Source organism: Mustela nigripes, chromosome 4 (assembly GCF_022355385.1).
Source record: "Mustela nigripes isolate SB6536 chromosome 4, MUSNIG.SB6536, whole genome shotgun sequence".
Classification (NCBI taxonomy): domain Eukaryota; kingdom Metazoa; phylum Chordata; class Mammalia; order Carnivora; family Mustelidae; genus Mustela; species Mustela nigripes.
In genome coordinates, this window is record NC_081560.1 from 45924267 (window position 1) to 45947680 (window position 23414).

The window sequence follows — 23414 nt, forward strand, 5'->3', positions numbered from 1 at the left end:
CTTCAGCTCAGGTCATGATCTTAGGGTTCTGGAATCAAGTCCCACATCTGGCTCTCTGCTAGGCAGGGAGCCTGCTTCCCTCCTCTCTCTCTCTCTCTCTCTGCCTGCCTCTCTGCCTACTTGCGATTTCTGTCAAAAAAATAAAATCTTAAAAAAAAAATCATATAGCAATTTATAAAGCTACTAAACATATAATAAGTCAATATAACAGATAATTTAATATTTATAAAATTATGTCACTTGGGAGTTATGGTCAATTTTAAACCATCTTTAATAAAATGGAAGAGAAATGATCTGGATAAATACCATTCACAGAATTTTTTTTAAATTAGTTATTACCTTTGGACTTCTCACACCATACTTCCACAACAAATACTCTCTTCTTTGTCCCATTCTTCATTACTCTGAAAGAGTTCAAATGTTCCCCCCAAAATGGGACAGACACAAATGGGGGCTTACATAATTTAAATCCCTCTGAAACTAGATCCAATATATCTGAAACAGCTAAAAATCACCTTAAAAAATCTTGCCATTAATAAAGGTCTTTTTTTTTTTTTTTTAAGATTTTTACTTATTCATTTGACAGAGAGAGACCGCAAGCAAGGGCAGTGCCAGGCAGAGGAAGAGGGAGAAGCAGGCTCCCCTCTAAGCAGGGAGAGCCAGATGTGGGGCTCGATTCCATAACCCTGGGATCATGTGAGCCATAGGCAGACACTTGACTGAGCTACCCAGGTGCCCCAAAGGCCCTTCTTCATTTATAGGAAACAAAATACTTTTACATAGCATTTTAATAATTTAACTTCGTAACTCTATACCATTGGAACTGACACAATAAATCTAATTCATAAAAATTTAATCTTTTAAGTCAATAACCTGGGGGAAAATATTTAAAACCTATAAGCCAAAGACTAATCTGCAGAATATATAATGAACTACAAATCAATATAAAGTAGGTAACATAACAAAAAAAAATGGACAAAGTCAAGGAGTAGGCAATTCAAAAAAGAAATACATACAGCCAATAATAAACACCTGAAAAGATGCTTATTTTCACCAGCAATCAGGAAATGCATATAAAAAAACTTTTTTTTTTTGAAGATTTTATTTATTTGACAGAGAGAGAGAAATAGAGCAAGCACAAGCAAGCAGAACAGCAGGCAGAGAGGGGGGAGAAGTAGGCTCCCTACCAAGCTGGAAGCCCAATGTAGGGCTTGATCCCAGGACTCCACAATCATGACCTGAGCTGAAGGAAGCTCTTAACCAACTGAGCCACCCAGACACCCTGCAAATCAAAATTTTTCAACAAGTGAAATGTAGGAAAAGGTAACATCTAATAGCAGCTAAGTTATGGAAAATTTAGTATTGTCATATAATGGTGCAAAATAATTAGTAGTGCCTCTGAGGGGGGATATCTATTAAAATCAGTCATCTATTCAATTTCCATTAAAAATTAAAGTGTGTATACCATTCAACTAGAAAATTCTACTTCTAGGTATCTGTTGTATAATAAAGAATCTGTCTGGTCTTTGTTCCTGGGTTCCTGGCACAGAGCTTCTAAAACCCTGGAATTTCCTGAGTGATAAGAATGTCTTCACTATTCATGAGCCCCCTGGGATCCCATGTGACTTTATGCTGCTAAGACAATTCAGAATAGAGGCTAGTCACCAGAAAGACCAACCCTCAGAGTAAAGGCTTGAAGGGTGATGAGCCAGGCCAACAACCTCTAGGGAGTAGAGGAGTGAGTGACTGAGTCCAACCATATAGCCAGTTTTTAACCAACCATATCGACATAATAAAACCCAAATAAAAAGTCTGGACACCTAGGCTTTGGGAATCTTTCTAATTCGTGGTGAACACACTGTTGCATCAGGAGGGTGACACAGCCCGATTCCATGAGAAGGCAGGAAAGCACAGTGTTCAGGATCCTCTCAGATTGCAAACTATGTCTCTTCATTTGACTGATCCTCATTTATATCCTTTATTATAAAACTATAATCCCAAGTATACCATTATCTTGAGTCCTATGAGTTATTCTAGTGAATTATCAAACCTGAGAAGTCATGGGACCTCCCCTCCCACCCCCATTACTCCAAATTTGTAGTCCTTTGATTAGTACAAGAGGCCTGGGAACCCCAAAATGTAGCTGAAGCTGAAATGAGGGCAGTCTTCTCAGGACACTGCCATTAAATTTGTGGAGTCTGACACTAATTCCAGATGTTTGGTGTCCTAATAGTACCTCCCTGAGAACAATCTGTACATATGCACATATTGATAAAGTTGTTTTTTACAATACTGGAGAAGTGTAAACAACCCAAGTGCTTACCAACATAAGAATGGTTAAATATATTGCAGCACATGCGTATTATGGAATAGTAAGTATGCAGCAGTTGAAGATTTAAACTTATATGCCCTCCCACATTAAAAAAAACTACTACACCCATTAACAAGAAAAAAAAAGGTTTTAGAAGAATATAGTAGGACCATGTTCTTGTCAACAATAAGTTTCTATCACAAAATCTCATACAAATGAAACTGTTTTTCTCTGTAAGTATGTAAATCAATTTATCAAAAAGTTACGAAGTACACATACCAAAAAAATGGTAATAGTGACATCTGGGAGTGAATGGGATCACCAGAGAAGGAGTGAAAGTGACTTTCATTTTATCTGAATTGTTGAAATTTCACAGAAATGGATTCGTATTTCTTAGGCAATTAGGAAAAACAAGAGGACTTCCAGCTGAAGACAGTTGCCTGAATACATTTATCAGCCTCCCCTCAGTTCAAACATCTTACTAAAATCGTCAAAAATGTGTTTATTTAAAAGGAATTCAGCCTTTAAAAGGACAGAGGGGGAAAAAGGGATATCCTTAGACTACGGAAAGAAAATGAGTGGGAACTTTCACTGCAGAATCAGAAAAGCAGAAAAGCAAGCTCATTTACACAGACAAAAGAAGTGGCAGGCACAAGGAGAATAAAAAGAGAAAGATTTACTGCAAGTCTCTTTCCAGTTTTCATCCCTGATTTCCAGCAACTAGGCAGCTGTTCCTCTCCCAGGCGGGAATTATACTGGAGTTTTGTTATTTGGAGAAAGAAAATGTCTGGACTTGGGGATAACAGAAATAAAGACAGAGGTACCTACTGATAATGTATATGGAAATTAAAATACAGCACTGAATGTTACCATTCCTGACTTTCTTCTCACTCTGCTCCTACAACTAAGTTATAAAATAGTACATCCTCGGGGCGCCTGGGTGGCTCAGTGGGTTCAGCCTCTACCTTCAGCTCAGGTCATGATCCCAGGGTCCTGGGATGGATCCCCACATTAGGTTCTCTGCTCAGCAGGGAGCCTGCTTCTCCTTCTCTCTCTGCCTCTCTGCCTACTTCTGCCTATTTGTGATTTCTTTGTCAAAGAAATAGTCTTTAAAAAAAAAAAAGGTACATCCTCCAGGCAAAAAAAAAAAGAGAGAGAGAGAGAGAAAGAGAAGCCACTCTAGAAAATATGACCATTCCAAAGAAAAAGACAATAATTTAATTCCGAGGAATTTCTTAATTCCTAAGAGAAGGGGCCCAGACAGATAACTCTGCATACACAGACAGCTTCCAATAAAAATGAATTGAGTGATCAGCCAACAATCACCAACATTTGAAGAGAGAACCTAATGAAAGACTGAAGCCAAACAAAGAGAAAAAGCAACTGGGAGGGAACTGAGTGAGTAACTGGAAGGAAGAATTAAGCATATGCATACACAACAGGTTATCATTAATATTCTTAGAAAAAGATACTGTACCCTCAATATAGAACAAAACAAATGAAAAAAATCAGACAAAAAGTTCTCAGAAACTAAAAAGATTACAGAAATAAACAAAAGTCAAGTAAAGAGTTAGAAGGTAAAAGTTGGGGGAACCCCCCCCATAAAAGGAACAAGAAACAAAGATATAAAAAAGAAAAAAAAAAGATAAAGCAAAGGATCACTCTAAGCAGCCAACATTGAAATAAAGAGAAAAGAGGGGCGCCTGGGTGGCTCAGTGGGTTAAGCCACTGCCTTCGGCTCGGGTCATGATCTCAGGGTCCTGGGATGGAGTCCCGCATCGGGCTCTCTGCTCGGCAGGGAGCCTGCTTCCTCCTCTCTCTCTCCGCCTGCCTCTCTGCCTGCTTGTGATCTCTGTCTGTCAAATAAATAAATAAAATCTTTAAAAAAAAAAAAAAAAGAAAGAAAAAAGCAGAAGAAATAATCACAGAAATAATTCCAAAAAAATCCTATCCAAAATGATAGGTTAAGAGTTAGCAGAAAGGGCCTATCAAATACGATGTGCAGAGTGGATGAACACAGACTCATCCCAAGATCTATAATATTGTTCTTCCACTTAATACCATCTGCATTGTACTTCTATCATTTGCAACTGAAAAGAAAATATTAAGACTCTTTGACAATGCAGTACCTCTAGGTTATGGTAAAAATAACAAGAGGGTAGCAAGAACAATAAACAATAAATTTACCAAAGATGTTAAAGCCACTTTCGTGTAACTCCTAGGTTACAGAAGAAAAAAATCTAAGTGTAGTTAACAAAAACACTCCTCAAGAGAGTTCAGTTACTTAATAGTAATGAAAATACTAAGTATCAAAAGCTATGGGAAATGACTACATGTACCAAGGAATAATCATCGCCTTAATGCATTTATCATTAAAAAAGAACAAATGAAAAATAAAATTAACTAAGAAGCTAAGAGACAGGCCCCTCTTGCTGGCTCAGTCAATACAGCATGCAACTCAATTTCAAGGCCGTGAGTTCAAGGCCCGCATTAGGTGTAGTGCTTACTTAAAAAAAAGAAAGAAAGAAAAGAAAACTAGAAGGGCACAATTAACTTTACAAAATGAGAAAGAAAAAAAAGAGGTAAGGGCAGTACTAATAAAAAAAATCCATAATAAAAGTGGTAAAATTTATCATTCAAACCTGAATTACATGTAATAACTCACCATGTATATTATATGATTTCTTTGTTCTATTTTTCTCAGCTCATATGTATACAAATAGTAGAAATTTATAAATTATCACAGGCTAATCACAATTTCAACAAAAATAAGGCATACAGACGGCCAGAATTTATTAAATTCAAATGATGGAATATACTTATTTTTTGATACATTAAATTTACTGTAAAAAAAAAAAAGAGAGAGAGAGAGAGCACTGAATAGAATAATGACTGGTGGGTGTAACTCAAAATGAATCTACCAACCTGCCCTTTAAGTATTAAAAACCTCACTAGAGTTTTCACAGGGAGAAAAAACATGAGATACTTCTGAAATTATACTCTGCTAGAAGTTGCCCTTTCCAAAGGGCAATTCAGCAATAGAGATCCAAAGCCTTGAACAATCACAGCTCTTGGTTCTAACAATCCCACACCTCTGATAAATTTTTAAGAACAGGAGAAACATAAACACATGCATGCCAGGATTTTGACGACACTTAGTATGTAACAGCACCCAACTGCAAATAAACCGTGTAAACTTCGCCTCCCCGTTCACTCTCACTCACTCCTTTAACAGCTCATCCAGCCGGCTCCATCTTCTAAGAACAGGACATCCAGAGTCTGGCCACTCCTCACCACCTCCAGTGCCACCACCCTGGCTAAGTCACTGTTACCTTTTGCCCTTATTTTTAACTCCTTTCTTGGCTCTTGACCTCTAGTGCCCACTCTTGAACTGTGGCCAGAGAGTATCCTTTAAAAGCCCAGTGCAGTTATGTTCATCTTCTGCTCAAAAGCTCTCAAGCGTTGGGACGCCTAGCTGGCTCAGTCTGTAAAGCCTCTGCCTTCGGCTCAGGTCTTGATCCCAGTGTCCTGGGATCCAGAGGCACACTGGCTCCCTGCTCAGCGGCCAGACTGTTTCTGCCTCTGCCTGAGGCTCCTCCCGCTTGTGCTCTCACTCACACTCTGAGAAAGAAATAAAATCTTTTTTGTTTTTTTAATATTTTTATTTATTTATTTGACAGAGAGAGATCACAAGTAGGCAGAGAGGTAGGCAGAAAGAGAGGAAACAGGCTTCTTGCTGAGCAGAAAGTCCGATACGGGGCTCAATGCTAGGATCCCGGGATCATGACCTGAACTGAAGGTAGAGGCTTTAACCCACTGAGCCACCCAGGCACACCAAAGAAATAAAATCTTAAGGAAAAAACAAACAAACACTCTCAAATGCCTCTCCATCTCTCTCTAAAACAAAAGTCAGAACCAGGGGTGCCTGGGTGGCTCAGCGGGTTAAATCCTCTGCTTTTGGCTCAGGTCATGATTACAGGATCGGGCTCTCTGCTCTGCGGGGAGCCTGCTTCCCTTCCCCTCTCTCTGCCTGCCTCTCTGCCTACTTGTGATCTCTCTGTCCAATAAATAAATAAAATCTTAAAAAAAAAAAAAAGTCAGAACCAGTCAGTGGTTACAATGAGTTTTCTGATTCTGCCCCATCCCACTCTTCTCTGCTCTCATCTACCACCCTCTGCACTCTAACACCGCTGGTTTCACAACTGTTCGGGTTTCACAATTTCACACCCCAATGTGGCAGGTGCATTCATTCCTCTGGGCCTTTCTAGTTACTGTTCCTTCTGCCTGGGTATGCTTTTCCTTTAGAGATCCCTCAGGTCTTGTTCGCTTCTTTCTGCTTGAATGTCAACCTTGTCAATGAGGTTATCTCTGAAAAACTAACATAGGGACAAAGTCTCCACCCCATGATGTCTACCCACCTTTCCACTCCATTTTTCCCATCACATTCAACACCCTTTGACACACTGTTTTTACTCATTTACTGTCTCCCTCAAGTAGAACAGAAGGTCCATGAAAGCAAGGATAGGTGTTTTACTTCTTCATTTCTGTATCCTTAGGACGGTGCGTGGCAAAGTGGGTCCTCATTAAATATTTATTGAGTGAATTTTGGAACACTGAGCAACCATCAAAAATGTTATAAAAAAATTCAATGTCACAGAAGAAACTAACGAAGTGAAAAGAGCAAAAAATATCTAACCCATGATCAAAGAAGAACTCAAGAGAATTTAGACAATATTTTTAACTGCATGTTAACAAAATCACTTCATAATTTGTGGGATTCAGCTAAAGCAGTTCTCAGAGGGGAATCTCTAGCTTTAAAATTTTACATTAGAACATCAATCACAAAAGTTTAAAATGAAAAGAAGATATATAGGATAAGTGTTCCAAATTTTGTATCTAAGACATATATATGAAAAAGTAGACATCAACATTTGATTCTGATTATTTCTGGCAGTTAAGTGCAAGTCATTTGCAATTTCTTGTGTTTTTCAGTATTTTCTGCATTTTAATTTTCTCTCATGAACATGTATTATTTTTATAATTAAAAAACACTTCCGGGGCACCTGGGTGCCTCAGTGGGTTAAAGCCTCTGCCTTCAGCTCAGGTCATGATCCCAGGGTGCTGGGATCAAGCCCCGCATCCGGCTCTCTGCTCAGCGGGGAGCCTGCTTCCTCCTCTCTCTCTGCCTGCCTCTCTGCCTACTTGTGATCTCTCTGTCCAATAAATAAATAAAATCTTAAAAAAAAAACAAACAAACAAAAAAACAAAACAAAACACTTCCATCACTTCTTTTCCTTGGGTTTGATTCTAATCGCTGTCTCCTACTCTGCTTGTCTCTTAAAATTCTTGCTTGCCAGATTCCATGCTTGTTCCCCAGTTCAATTTATATTCATCCCTTAGTAATCTTATCCATTTTTTGTCTTCACTTAGAATTTGCTAACTATTTCTCAAGTTTTGTAATGCCCTAAATTACTGATGTATATTTCCAACTGCTTAAAGGATGCTTCTACATGGAAACCCTGAAGCCACTCAAAATTTAAGAGGCCTGCAAGAACTCATTTCCTAAAATTTTTTTCTTTCTTTTTTAGATTGGTTAATGACATCACTATGCACCCAGGTTCTCAATCCCATCAGTTTTACCTAAGAAATCTCACTGAAATCTAACTTTTCCTCTCCTCCACCAAAGCTTTAATTTCAATTTAGGCATCTTCCACCAATTATAGTCTAAGAGAGTTCTTATCTTCCTGCTCTCTCTCCCCTCCTAAGAAGCAGGATTGTTTGTTTGTTAAGATTTTACGTATTTGACAGACAGAGATCACAAGTAGGCAAGGAGGCAGGCAGAGAGAGAGGAGGAAGCAGGATCTCCACGGAGCAGAGAACCTGATGCGGGGCTCGACCCCAGGACCCTGGGATCATGACCTGAGCTGAAGGCAGAGGCTTTAACCCACTGAGCCACCCAGGCGCCCTCTAAGAAGCAGTTTAATCATGAGTAGCAATACACTAACAGTGTCCAGGCCAAGCAATGCACTCACTGCTCAGGAAGGTTGCCATCCGTATCAACTATGACCATAGTGGTGCCTACTTTAAAACCTGGTTAAGTAAAACAAAGATACAGCACTATAAAATCTTTCAACAAATGGTCCAAACAGACTTTTCTAGTTTCACGTTCTCATCATCCTCCTTACACCCTATAATCCAGAACCTTTAACTTTTCAATATGCCCTATCAAAAGCCAAGGCTTCTATGGCTTCTTCCTTCGTCTGGAATGTTCCCTGCCTCCCACCCCAAACACACACATGACTGCTAAATCCTTACAGTTCAAATGTTACCTGCCTCTGTGAAGTATTCCTTACCTAAGAAAAGGATACTTACAAAGCATTTTGTAACAACAGTCCTATTACAGCACTTGTTACAATGTATAATAATCTCAAATTCAACTGAGATCTGAGCAAGTACAGGAGAAACCTTGTTTGTACTCCTGAAAACTACAATGCTGGCCCTTTAAAAAAATAAATTCCTGTTCACTGAAGCACCATTTACCATACATTATTACAACTTTTCTGAAATAAATAAAAAATAAATTTAAAAATAATTAGAACAGTTGTTATGTTTGACTCGTCAACATAAGTCTATAATCAACACAGTGGATAGACTTTCAGATGGCCACACATGATCCCCACCTCCTGACATTTACATCTGTCATTCCCTCCCCTTGAGTCTAGCAGGACCTGTGAGTTGCTTCCAACCAGGGAAAGCAGCAAAGCAGTGGTCTTATGTGATCACATGTCCACATCTATGTAAGAGTGAATGTAGCACCAGTGTACCTCGCTGGGTTGTCTCCTTCGCTGCCTTTGAAGCGGCAAGATGTCATGGGCTTAGCAAATAGGAGGAAATGAATTCTGCCAACTTGAGGCAGCTTGAAAATAGACCCTTCCCCAGCTGACTCTCTAAGGAACAACCCAGTACTGGCATACCTATATTGCAGTCTTGCAGACCCACGCTAGACGGAACCCAGTCTCACTTATAGAAACTGAGATAATAGGTATGTATTGTTTGGGACAGAAAAATGTATAGGAATTTGTTAATAAGGAGAATAGAAAACTTATAATCAAAACTTAAGGTTTTCTGAACCCTTCGCTGTTTATACAAAAGACATGTTTTCCCCAATTTCTAAACACTTAAACAAGAGTAGAACAAACCTAATTCATTAGTTAATACCAGTCAAGTAAATGCACAATTAAGACATATGGGGCACGTGGGTGGCTCAGTTGTTAAGCATCTGCTTCGGCTCAGGTCAAGATCCTGGGGTCCCGGGATCGAGCCCCTCACTGGGCTCCCTGCTCAGTGGTAAGCCTGCTTCTCCCCTCTCCCATTCCCCGTGTTTGTGTTCTCTCTCTGTGTCAAATAAATAAATAAAATCTTATGAAAATATTTTTTAAGTACTTTGCTATATAAAACTGTCTCTATACTTTTTTAAAACCCATTTGCTAGCATACTCAATCATGCACATATCCGGTATATGTAGTTAAGTATAACATTAAGGCAATTCTCCCTATAAACACAGAATAATCAGTATTTTAAAAGCTTGTACCCAATTAACTTTATTGGTAACCAAAAAAACAAGAACGAACCAGTAAGTAACCAGTAAGTGGTTACTGGTTACCAGGCAAAGCAATCAAACTGGAGGGAGCTGGGGACAGGCTGGAGGCACTATCCTTAGTAGTAAAAGGACTGGCTTTGCAACTAGCACAGCATCGAAAGTACTCAGGTCAGTCACCTTTCCTATCAGATGATGCCCAGTACAACACAAACCACTCGTCCCTCCAGCCCACCTTCTACCCTGCAGACAAGAGAATTTTCAGGAGAAAAAAATAATAAAAGAAAGCTGGAAGTGAAAAAGCAGAAAAAAAGAGAATTTTCAAAATAGTCCCAAAGCAAACTTCCAGGACAGAGCCCACACTTCAGCATAACAAAGCATACAACACCAGGTATCTCCTACAGTGTTTAAAGATATGTGGGATTACAATTGAGAAACATGAACCACCAGAGTTGTTCTTTTGGGCAGTGACCAGGTTGGTAATTAGAAGTGTAATTTTTCTTAGGAAGAAGGAGGTATTTCTCTTCTGCCACACTACATAAAGGTTTTCAAATGAATAAAAGAAAATTCAGAAATAGGAAGTAGATTAATCACAGTATCCCGGATTCAAATATTTTGGCAAGAAGTGAATGATGGAGAATGATTCATTAACAATTAATGGAGATAATTCACTACCTTAAAAACCTGCATCTTTCTGGAAGATTAGGAGAAATCTGTCTAGAAATACAGATTTCATTGAACATATGCCATTTTATGAGCTAACCCACACTCCTTCAACATAAGGAAGATGTTTCCTAAGTAACTAAAGGCGCATGAATTAGAGTCAGACTACTGAAACATTCTGACAACAGACCCTAACAGACTCAAGCCAATTAGGAGAAGGCAGAAACAACTGAGTACCACCAGTTAACTGTCTAGATTAATTCATTTTACACTTTCACTTCTAGACTCCTGTATGGTTATGAAGCCCACGTGCTACCTCTAGAAATAATCTCCATTCACTTGAATGTTTTTATAGTCCAATTTATCTTCCCTACCCTTGCTGGATCATTAAAGACTATCCTACCACCCATAACAACTGATTTTATGAACATTAACAACTTGAGAGTGGAAAAAATGTAGACCTAAAATAAAGCCAAAAAAATCCTAAAATACCACCAAGGCTTTTAAATATTAGCCTATATGTCACTAAAGGCCTGTTTTAAAACAAAGGTGATAGACAAGAGAAGGCTTTCGTCCACTTTATTATTTCTAGACTTAGCAGTCCGAAAGAAATAGCAAAATAAGAAAAACTGCTCAGTTCTAGGAAATGCTAGGAAATTTCTGTACACTGAATTCCTGTACACTAAAATTTCTGTAAACTAAAATATCAGAGAAAACTGAGTAAGACTGTATGCAGCTAAAATACATACTCAAAACATAAAACCGACACAGAAAATCTCACTCAATTTGGTCATTCATTATGATGAAACTACTAACAATTCAATTTGCTGGACTACTGTTTTAAAAAAGAAGAGAGTAGTATACTGTTTAGGTTTTCTATAAGTTACATGACAGCCCAAAAGAGAAAAACAATTTTGCATCTTATTAGTACCATATTTTCTTATTACAAAATAACAAATACCAATTAAGTTTTACGAAATTACAGCAAAACTTCCCACTAATTTGGAAATAATTTTTCTCAATTTTCAAAGGGAATTACTTTACATATGCCCAAACATTTATACAATTTGTAACTGAATAAACACATTAATACAATAAGACATACTAAAATTAAGTCAATGTGAAGTATAATCAAGTGTAATTTTTTACAGTAAGATTCATTATCTGAAAATAAATATAAAATAAGACTCTCATCTGGCTTCCTAAATCTCAGGATGAGGAAAAATATGCTTCTTTTAAGTTTCTCTGATAAACCTACCAATTGAAATAGAAGTAAAAAAATAGAAGTAAAGCAAATGCCAATAAAAAGATGTTTTTACATAAAGTATTCCATATCCCTGTATCAACTAGGACTTAAGGTACTGACGTATGATTTGAGTTCCTATCATGTAATGGGAACAAGTAATTTCTCTGATCCCCTTCCACACTCTCGCAACTGGAGTTCCTCAGCTGAAATACCAAACACAGATTATTTGACTATTTTCTCGTATTTCAGAAAGATGATACAAAACTAGAATCATTCTAAGAGCACGGGAGAAAAAAGCTAATTAGCTGCCATACAAGAGATGACTTAGGACATTAGGGCTCTATTCTCTGCAGAGACCTGGCTAATAAGAAAGGCTGCCACAAGTTCCACAGTATCACTGTGCTATTAGGCCCCAATCATCCTAACCCTGGAAAGTACAAAAAGAACTAAGCACTCAAAACTAGGAACTTAAATAAGGAAAAAGATAAATTTGCTCTACCTCTACTTTTACAAACCAGGTCTTTGTCCTTTGCTAATTTACTATGAATTAAAATCCTAAATGTCAAATATTTGCCCCCTGCTCTGAATGGAAGGTATTTATTTTCAGAAAATAAACCCATACAGATAAACTCTTTGTTAAAGGAAATTATCAGCCCTTTAAGCAAGCAGTATATTGTAGTAAGATACTAATTTGACAAACTTTTTCTCATTCTTTTAGCAAGCTTTTATAAACATCTTTTGATCATAACCGCTAAATGCAAATTTTCACTTTAAAAAGATATTTTTAAGGGCGCCTGGGTGGCTCAGTGGGTTAAGCCGCTGCCTTCGGCTCAGGTCATGATCTCAAGGTCCTGGGATCGAGTCCTGCATCAGGCTCTCTGCTCAGCGGGGAGCCTGCTTCCCTCTCTCTCTCTCTGCCTGTCTCTCCATCTACTTGTGATTTCTCTCTGTCAAATAAATAAATAAAATCTTTAAAAAAAAAAAAAAAAAAAAAAAAGATATTTTTAAAAACCAGCTTATCCTTTATAAATGCACTAAGCTCCCATTCTCAAGAAACTGTCTTTTGTTATTCCTCAGTTTAGTGACTACAGCTGTGTTAATTAAGATCAAAATAATCTTCAACTATGTTAATTATGATTAAATCACAGTAAGGACAGCACTAGTTCTTTTTCTCAAAAAAAGAAGTTTTTTTTTAATGGCCCAACTTTAGAAAATATCAGTATTTTTCTTTACACAGCAAAATTTTAACAATTGGAATAAAGTAGTTTATAGTTGTTCTATACTGAATGTGCAAAGCAATATTAAAAACATGAAAAAAAATGACACTCCCATTTTCAATATGCTAACATAAATACTGATACTACAGAGAACATCAGAACAGATAATTAACATTACTGAATATTCCATTCACCAACTCAATTTCTCACATATATAAACATATGAAAAAAAAGGGCCACAAAAATGGAGGGAACCATTTCCTCACTGTTCCAGCTGTGCTCACTTGTGAATTTATGTAGTACAATAAAGCAATGATACAGAGATGTTTTTCTTCTATAATCAGCCTATCTAACCAGATAAAACTTCCAATTTCTTCTGAACTGGGAAGGGAGGAGTGTCTTGATTCATTTAGGGTATTAGCCGTTTGAAGTAAAGTGAATCAGTCCTGGACATAACTGAAGAGGCCAAATTCGGTTTCCTCAGATCAAGTGCACCCTTCCTGTTTCTACATCAAAGCACATCATTTTGCTATTAAAAATTTCCATTTATCGCAAGTGACTTTTCCTGAACTCGTAGTCAACACTGCTTTTCCAAAAGCACCTATGCTTTTGGCAGTTTCCCTAATTAGCGTCTCTTTAAAACACTGCTCTCAATTTTTAAAATGCCCTGTCCAAATTAAGCGGGGCTCATATTAACCCTTATCTAAAGTAGCAGTTCACTGGGGTCAAAAATACATTTTCCATCACACATTCAACCAATTAAACGCTATGCAGTAGGTGGGGCTATGTACACAGACTTAAGGATTACAGCTTTACTGTAACAGTCCAAACGAGGTTAACTCCCTCCTTTTTCAAGTAACTCATATGTTCTTTGAGACCCTCTGACCTCCTAGCCTTTAAAAAACGCTGCCCGCTTCGGTCCCCAATTAGAACTACGTTTGGCAACCAGTCTCCTCCTGACTTCCTGATACTGAAAGCTACCACCACGAGGACTGTTGCATCGGTTTGTTTCAAAAACAATCTTTGCTCCGTCCACCCCAAGGAGAAAAGCAAGGGCTTCTTCCACTGGGCAGCCACGGTGAGGCGGGGGAAGGCGGGGCGGGGGCTTACACCCGGTGTCTAAGGAAAGCAAAGCCCGGGGAGCGGCGGGAGCGGCTCCGCCGGGGTTAAGCGGCGATTTTCCTCCCACAGGGGTGAGCCGGGCGCACCGCGCGGCAAAGCCGCGGCGCTCAGGCTGAAGGAGAAAAGGAGAAGGGCAAACCCCCGCGAGGCCGCGGCCCACGTGCCGCCCGCGAGAGGCAGGGAACCCGGGAGCCGGGGAGGGGAGGGAGCCGTACCTCCAAACATGTGCGGCGAGAGATGAGCTGGTAAGGAGCCGATCACCAGACGCGGGCCGCCGGGGCCCCCGCCCGCCGGCCGGTCTCTGCCTCCGCCGCCGCCGCTGCCGTCCTCGGGGCTGCTGTGTACCGAGTCCTGCGAGCCGTACGGGCCGCTGCTGCTGTTGGGGATGCTGAAGGAGGACTGTGCCGCGCGGGCCGCCGACGCCACGCTCCCCACGGCCCCGCCGAGGGAGCGACTGCGCGGGGCCGCTGAGGCCGCCGCGGCGCCGCCGGAACCGCTGGGCTGGTGCGCGCCGGGCACCTGAGCCGGAAACCTCCCGGCGGCCGCGGCCCGCGCCCCGCTGCTGCCGCCGCCGCCGCCGCCGCCCGCGGTCCCATTGGTGCCTCCATTGCTGCTGGAAGGTAGATCCGAGCCCGAGTAGGCGCGGGTGCGGCCGTTAGCAGCGGCCGGGCCGCTCTGCTTGGCGCCCATGGCCGCCCTGCCCCGGGCCGGGCCCGCGCGCGGCGCCCCGAATGCCGGGAGGGCGGGAGCGAGCGCAGGAGCGAGCCGGCAGGGCCGAGGCGCCGCGGCCGGCGCAAGGAGAAGCTCGTACGTCCAGTGCCGCCGCCCCGCGCCCCGAAGGGCGGTCGGCGCCCGGGGCGCTCTTGTGTTCGGGAGCGGCGGTCGAGACCGGCGGTCTGCGGGAGGTCGCGGGAAACGAGGAGAGGCGGAGAGGAAGGAGGTCGGGCTGCGGCGGACGCAGCTCGCTAGCTCTGGCAGGAGGGGCGGCTCAGGTGGCTGTGCGGCTGCCGCTGGTTTCGGTTCTGGTGCGCCGCGACGGGTCGCTGCCGCTCTCTGCTGCCGTCGCCGCTCTCTGCGCCCCGGGCCTCGGTACCGCCTCCTCCCGGGCTGCCGCAGCTACCGCCGCCATCCTCCGGCTCACACGGCAGCTCGCGGGTGAGTGGGAGGCGCCCGCCCAGACTCCGCCGGGGCCACCTACCCTCCTCCCCCAGCCACCCAGCTGTTATTAACGGAGAAAGAGGAAAAACGGGTGGCGCGTGAGGGGAGGATGGAAGAGGAGAGGGAGGGGCGGCGCGCGCTTCCCGGCAACCGTCGCCGCACTCCCCCCTGCGAAGGAGGGGCGGAAGGGGGGAGGTTCTGGGCCACAAAGGTGGGGGTGCCCAGTGGGGGAGGAGGTTCCCCGGCCCTCGCACCGGAAGGCCGAGGAGCAGCGCGACTCCAAAGTGCACCCGGACTCGGGTGTTTGGGTCGCAGGCGGTGGCCCCACCCCCGCCCCCTCGCACCGCCCCGCGGATTGGCTTCCGCCGGCTGCGCCCCGCCTCTCCCGGCCGTGGCCTTCCCGCCCTGGCCCCGCCTCGCCAAGGTACAGCGGTGTGGTAGGTGCCGCCACCCGTGGACCCGGTGATGGACAGGTCCTCTGCCCCGCCTCCTCTTCCAGGGCGCGCCCCCTCCTCCACGGCGGGGCCTAAGCCGATTGGAGGGACGGAGCCCCTCGGGGCGCCAACCAAAAGGCGGCCCCTCCTCTCGCACGTGGCCTCGGGACCCTGGATTAGATCGCGTCTCCCAACTTCTGGTTTCCCCAGCTGGGGCTGAGAATGTCTGTGTCCTGGGTCCTGACCCTCCAGTTTGGGTGGGTGTTAACTTGCTGGTTGGTGTTACTCGGAGTGTGTTTTTTAAATAAAACAGAAGCTCAGCAATGTTGATGATAAAAGACTTAAGAAACGCAGAAACATAAGTAACAAAGAAGGCAGAAGTCAACTCTATCTTAATTAGACTTACCCATAAAACTGACCGTGGAGGAAGCGCAGTTGGAAGAACTAAAGATAATGCAGCCTGACCTTCAGTTGTGAGGCAAAAAGCGTGGGGGCAGAGAAATCACCTGATTTAGGAGATCTGGGGTCTCGGTCTGGGATGGATCAGAACTAAATTACGGTGCAATGAGCAAACTTTACCTTTCTGGACTTTAGTTTCCTGACCTAGGGCACCGACAGCTTTCAAATCCTGTAATTTCTCTAGGGGCACCTGGCTGGCTCAGTCAGTTGAGCTTGAGACTCCATCTCTGGGTTGGTGAATTCAAGCCCCACTTTGGGTGTAGAGATTACTTAATTAAATAATAAAAATAATAATAAAATCCTGTAATTTCTCTAAAGTGGAAGGTAGCAAAATTCTCATCGGTTCGTTTCTAAGTGTGATAGAGTATCTCGGTATCAGAGCATGGTCTGGATATACATTGTGAAAGTTCCTGAAGTGTCCACTCTGTGAAAATAATAGCAGCTGATATTTTTGTACGAACTCCAAAAATAAATACCATCTTTTTTCCACGTTTGTAATGTTATTTATGTAGTGATTTTCATCATTCAAGTATGAGAATTAAATTTTCAAATAAAAGTAAAGAATATATGTATAGATATAGATGTATTGTGTGTATATATAAACATCTCAGAATGTATATGTATGTATATGTTTATCAGTGGATTAGTGTGTGTGTGTGTGTGTGTGTGTGTGTGTGTGTATATATAAATGGAAAAACAAATCTACTTAATGCGAACCTAAAAATTCTTTCATCCTGTTTATGGGCTTACTGAAACCATTGGTCACTTGGTAAGCAGAGAAAAATCTGAAAGGTTGAAGTGTTAACCAGAATGACAAGTTCTCATTCAAGAAGGTATTTAGTGATTTGATCTGATTTAACTTTTATTGAATGAGGCCTTCGGTGTAAAACTCTGGTTCAGCAGGAATATAGAAAAGTAACACACTATTATTTTTAAAAAAGGAATGAAGGACTTTTGCAAGTCTCTGAGGAGCTAACAATTGGTAAGTTAAAGGATTTCACAGTCCTCATTAGATACGAATTTTTTTTTCTCATTAGATATGAATTTTAAAAGTTTAGGTTACTATAATATGGAGCAAATGCCTTTCAGTAGTTAAAGCTATTAAATGAAAAGATTAATGATAAAAACTGTATGGCTCTTAGTCATCTTCAGATTTAATTACATTTTGCTTCATCACATCCAAACTTAGTTTTATTTTTAAATCATTTTTACTCGGATGGTAATTACACCTTAAAGCACTCAACATTTATTCCTAACTAGGAAAAAGAAATCCCCTGATAGCAACAGGCTTCTAACATTCACATCATCGACAACAGCTGGAATTTTACTTACGTCTGAACAATTGTTTGATTTATGTCCCTTCCTCACCAGACTAAATTCCCTGAGAGCATGGAAGGCGTATGTCTTGTTTTAGTTTTAGTTTTTGTTTTTTTGCTTACCATTGGCAGTGCTTGGCACACAGTAGCCTCTAGGTAAGTATTTGTTGAATAACAAATACTTGAGTGGCCAGAAAGTCATTTATAGGCTGAATGTTGGACATAGGAGAATAGAAATTGAAGCTGATTATGAAGCTTATAAAATATGTGTTTTGTGTTAGTTGGTGCCAGGCGAAGCATTCGTCAAGACAAGCTAAGCTACACAGTGGAATCCAACTGCTAAACTTGAGGGCCATGATGCTGGGAAACCCCTTTGTGAGCTCACCTGGTCTGCTCTCTCATCTCCCTTCATACGGTTCCCCATCTGGGTGGCAATCTTGGGTTTCTATTCAAGTGGTGGCTCAGGGACCCAGGCTCTTATGCAGTAGCTAAGCAGGCTCCCAGAATGCTCAGAGAGCCCTTCTCTAAATCCAGTGTACCTGACTGGCCAAAGCAAAAGGGCAGACATTGAGAGAAGTTTCAGCCAAATGTGGAAAGGTTTGCATTCCTTCTCCCCAGTATCCATGCTGGCAGACATCGGTCACATGTTCTAACTCAACTGGAAAGGGGTCAGGAAATGTGGTCTTATGTGTATACCCAGGGGGAAAAAAGGAAATATTTTGTCAAGCACATAGCAAGCATATCTTTGCCACACACAAGAACAGTTGCCTGTCAGATATCTAAGCTAGATATTAAATCTTAATGAAACACTATACAATAAAAGTTAAGTTAGATGAAAAATTTCTAGTGACAGTTACTATTATCAAGCCATCAAAATGTGGTAAAGAAAAACAAATTTTTTGTGTGCATGCAGATCAGCTAAATTCTATCTACTTTAAATTGTGTTTCTAGAAATACCATCTAACAGAACTCTTAATTTAGCCATGTAGATCAGTGATCCTCAAAGAACAGGCTCCAGATTAACAGTATCTGCATTGCCTGGGATCTTGTCAGAAAGACAGATTATGGGGTGCCTGGGTGGCCCAGTGGGTTAAGCCTCTGCCTTTAACTCGGGTCCTGATCTCAGGGTCTTGGGATGGAGCTCCGCACTGGGCTCTCTGCTCAGCAGGGAGCGTGCTTCCCCCCTCTCTCTGCCTGCCTTTCTGCCTACTTGTGATCCCTGTCTCTGTCAAATAAAATCTTTAAAAAAAAAAAAAAGGAAAGAAAGATTATCAGACCCCCACCCCAGACCTACTGAATCAAAAAGTGCTTGAATAAGCCCTCTACAGGGTTCTGATGCCCACTAATGTTTGAAAAACACTGATCTAGATAATCACTGGTTAGTTTAAAAAAAAGAATACCATATTAAGATGTGATCATCATTTTTGATTAAATGTCCTCTCCATATGGATGTCCCCTGTGACCCCACTCCGATCACATCACCACAGACTAACTTCAGCATTCCCACTAAGTGTTATATTAATGCTTCCTTCTCAGCATTGATCATCCTGTTGATCTTGCTTGTTTGTCACTAAACAGTGCGGTCCAAGAGAGGCTTCACATCCATCCTATACCCCGGCCTAACACAGTGCCTGACACCTCTGATGGACAAGAAATGATCTGTGAATGAATAAATGAATGAATGAATGAATGAATATTCCTACATGATTGTTTCTTGAAGGTCACGCATGACCTTATACTTATCCTCCTTGACATCTCCTATGTGGCATATGCCCTCTCCCCCTTTTCTCTCTGGGTAGGCCTTTTTGATTCTTTCCCCATGAGGACTCTGGAGTTAGAAAACCTTGGCTTGTAATGCTCTTTCCTTGGCCCTCTTCCTTCCCTCCTCACTCTCTCTCCAAACAGGAATCCACATTAAGCTGTCAATGTGTTTTATCATCAACCAAACAGATCTGGCTTCACATAAAATTTGTCTCTTCTTATTATACCCTACCAGTTCTTAAAAAATTCAAAGTGCTGTTTCATTTAAATCAGTACACATGGGTGTACATCCAAATCTAGAGCTGAAACAAGTTTTTTTTTTTATTTTATTTATTTATTTGACAGAGAGAGATTACAAGTAGGCAGAGAGACAGGCAGAGAGAGAGAGAGGAGGAAGCAGGCTCCCTGCTGAGCAGAGAGCCCGATGCGGGACTTGATCCCAGGACCCTGAGATCATGACCTGAGCTAAAGGCAGCGGTTTAACCCACTGAGCCACCCAGGTGGCCCATTGAAACAAGTTTTATGAGCTCATAACCCATGCAACATGGGATGTACTCCACTTCCCCTTGTATTCCATTTCACTTTTGTGAAATGCTGGTCACTGCCTACTGAATTGATTTTACAACCCACTAATGGGTTGTAATCTGCAGTTTGACTACCGATGGTCTGAATCAGTGCTTTGACGCTTCAGTGCACCAAAGAATCATCTGCAGATCTTGTTTTTTTAATTAATTATTTTTATTAACATATAATGTATTATTAGCCCCAGGGGCACAAGTCTGTGAATCATCAGGTTTACATACTTCACAGCACCCACCATAGAACATACTCTCCCCAATGTCCATCACCCAACCACCATGTCCCTACCCCTCCCACCGCCCAGCAACCCTCAGTTTTGCGAGATTAAGACTCTCTTATGATCTGTTGGAGATCTTGTTAAAGCAAACAGCCAGGCCCGACCCTTCATGATTCTCACTCCATAGATCAGGATCTGACCTTGAAAATTTGCATTATAAGCTGCCCAGCGACCCTGGTGCCACAAGACCGCAGATGGTATTTGGAGAAGCACTGTTCTAAATGACATTTTCCCCTACACAATCAGAACTGTTCTTTTTCATGACCTCGTGACTCTTAAGTAACAGAGCCCCAGCTCTTTAAAATTTCTATCTATGAAGCTTTTTCAGATGCTCTATTTTTCTTCTTCCTCACATGATTATGTGGTGATAGTATGAGCCATGACTTCTGGGGTTCGAAGTTAGTTTGAGTTGTTAGAGCACTGCACAGTGACAACATGGGTAGCCGGAAACCTACACTGGAGCAGGTAAGTTAGTTGTGGGCTTGTCAGTAAGAATACCTGTCTGATGGGGCACCTAGCTGGCTTAGCTGGTAGAGCCTGTGCTATAGAGATTACTTAGAAAAATAAAAATCTTAAAGAAAAAAAAAAAAAAAGGCCAAAAAAAATTTGACTGATGGGTTTGCTGTTACCCAGTTTGGATTTCAGTTGAGTCTCTTCCCTTTGGCACTTACTCTTTTGCATGCTTCTCTTCCCTCTCTTGCCCATTCCTTTTATTTATTATTTGTTTATTTTTAAAATTTTATTTATTTGACAGAGAGTAAGCACAAGTAGGCAGAGTGGCAGGCAGAGAGAGAGGGAGAAGCTGGCTCCCCACTGAGCAGAGAGCCGGATGCGGGGCTCGATCCCAGGACCCTGGGATCATGACCTGAGCCAAAGGCAGCCGCTTAACTGACTGAGCCACCCATGCACCCCCTACTCTTTTTATTTTATTTTATTTTATTTTAATTAATTAAAACCTTAACATTTTAATTCCCATACAGTTAACATACAGTGCTGTATTAGTTTCAAGTACAACACAGTGATTCAACAATTCCATACATTACTCAGTGCTCATCAGGACCAGTGCCTTCCTTAATCCCCATCACCTATTTCGCTCATGCCTTACCCACCTCTCCTCTGGTGACCATCAGCTTGTTCTCTATAGTTAAGAGTCTGTTTCTTGGCTTCTCTCTCTCTCCCTCTCTCTCTCTCTTTCTATCTGGTTGTCTCTCTCTATTTTTCCTTTGCTCATTTGTTTCTTCAATTCCTACATATGAGTGAAATATGGTATTTGTCTTTCTCTGACTAATTTCATTTAGCTCCATCCAGGTTGCAGCAAATGTCTTGCCTGCTCTTCTTATTTAAAAAAAATATATATATATTTTTTAAAGATTTTATTTATTTATCAGAGTGAGAGGGGGAGAGAGCGAGCATAGGCAGACAGAATGGCAGGCAGAGGGAGAAGCAGGCTCCCTGCCGAGCAAGGAGCCCAATGTGGGACTCGATCCCAGGACGGTGGGATCATGACCTGAGCCGAAGGCAGCTGCTTAACCAACTGAGCCACCCAGGCGTCCCCAAAAAAATTTTTTAATAAGTAAATTCTACACCTGATATGGGGCTTGAACTCACAACCCCAAAATCTACAGTCATATGCTCTACCAACTGAGCCAGCCAGGTGCCCCTGACTTGCCCACTCTTTTAAAGCTGGCAGGGAAGAAGACCTAACACCCCATTTGTCCTCTCAGTAGGCCCCACAGCCTCCCAATAGGGTTCACAGTGCGGTCGGCACCAGACCTACACTTTTTGCAAAAGTCTCTGCCATCCCATGTTTCTTCTCATTATAGGATGTAAAAGATGACAATGGTTTTACACCCCCCCCTTTTTTAGAGTTATACATTACCCAGTCTCTTTACCAAACTATAGGACTATTTGTATAATTATCTATTTTTAAATAGGCCTTTTTCCTATTATTATATTTCCTTTCTTTAAAGAAATAAATGGACCATCTTAAATTTACCTTTTTAAAAAAATTTTTTTTAAAGATTTTATTTATTTATTTGAGAGAGAAAGGACAAACAGAAGGGACAGAGGGAGAGCAAGAAGCAGACTCCCCACTGAATGGGGAGCCCGAGGCAGAGCTCAATCCCAGGACCCTGAGATCAAACGCCTACCAAACAGAGCCACCCAGGTGACCCTAAAATTTATCTTAATATATCCTACAGAAAACCCTGTTTAGGATTTTAGTGGAGATTAGAAACTTATATCTTACATTCTTTTTTTTTTTTAAAGATTTTATTTATTTATTTGGCAGACAGAGATCACAGGTAGACAGAGAGGTGGGCAGAGAGAAAGGAGGAAGCAGGCTCCCCGCTGAGCAAAGAGCCTGACTTGGGGCTCGATCCTAGGACCCTGGGATCATGACCTGAGCCGAAGGCAGAGGTCCCAACCCACTGAGCCACCCAGGCGCCCCGTATCTTCCATTCTAATACCAAAGTTAGTTTAGAAAAATATTTAGGGATCACATTCTTGGGTAATTTTTCAGGGAATATCCATAATTTGTATAATGCCTTTAACACACTCTTACTTTTCTATCATGAGTAAGCCAAATTCTCTCTTCCCTCTACTCTCATTGACCTTTTAATCAATCATGCCTATTTTCCAAAGGATGGAGCTAATCGCTACCAGATTATAAGCACACCATGAAGTGGGTTAGCTCGAGCCAGGGTTAGGCCCTGGCTCTATCTAGTACTGGCTGTGGGATTTAGGGCAGATGGCTTAACCTGACTAAACTTGTTTCCTCTGTAAAATGCAGAGGATCATAAGAGCAGCCTCACAGAAGAGTTGTGAGTCTCAGATGACTCAGTCTATTTGAAAATGTTTGGAATGTGTTAATAGATACGTGAATTTTTATCTCACTGTCATTAGCTCTAGCAGGTTGTACTAATTTGCATACGATCTCTCGCACTTTGAGATATTGTAAGTATACTAATATTCACTGGAACTTATTTTACTACTTTGTGTAATTTTAATGCATTATTGACACTTAAGGCTTTATGGGTAATAACTGTTTAGTAGTAATTTACTAATAAGTACGTACATGACTAATCTTGACACTAAGACTTGTCATGTTAACAAACCTACATCTTTCCACCATGTGACGAATGGTTGTACATGCATATATATCTCTATGAAATTTAAAAAGAAATCATCATTGAGAGACCAGGGATTAACTATTTGAAATCTCTAACATTTAAATCTTTTTTTTTTTTTTTTTTTTTTTTTTTTTTTTTTTTTT

The 23414-nt window shown here is 41.5% G+C and overlaps 1 protein-coding gene across 5 annotated transcripts in view; it reads right to left on the reverse strand.

Moving 5' to 3' along the window:
- ZNRF2 (zinc and ring finger 2) overlaps positions 1-15201 on the reverse strand; it is a 396032-nt gene extending 380831 nt beyond the window's left edge. For 4 of the 5 annotated variants that reach the window (XM_059396644.1, XM_059396648.1, XM_059396645.1 and 1 more), the window contains exon 1: positions 14372-15149. In XM_059396644.1, the coding sequence (XP_059252627.1) occupies positions 14372-14846 (475 nt within the window). In that variant the 5' untranslated portion in view covers positions 14847-15149. Of the gene's footprint in view, positions 1-14371 lie in introns of all 5 variants that reach the window. The other variant, XM_059396647.1, reaches the window with a different exon arrangement.
- Positions 15202-23414: the final 8213 nt, after the last annotated feature.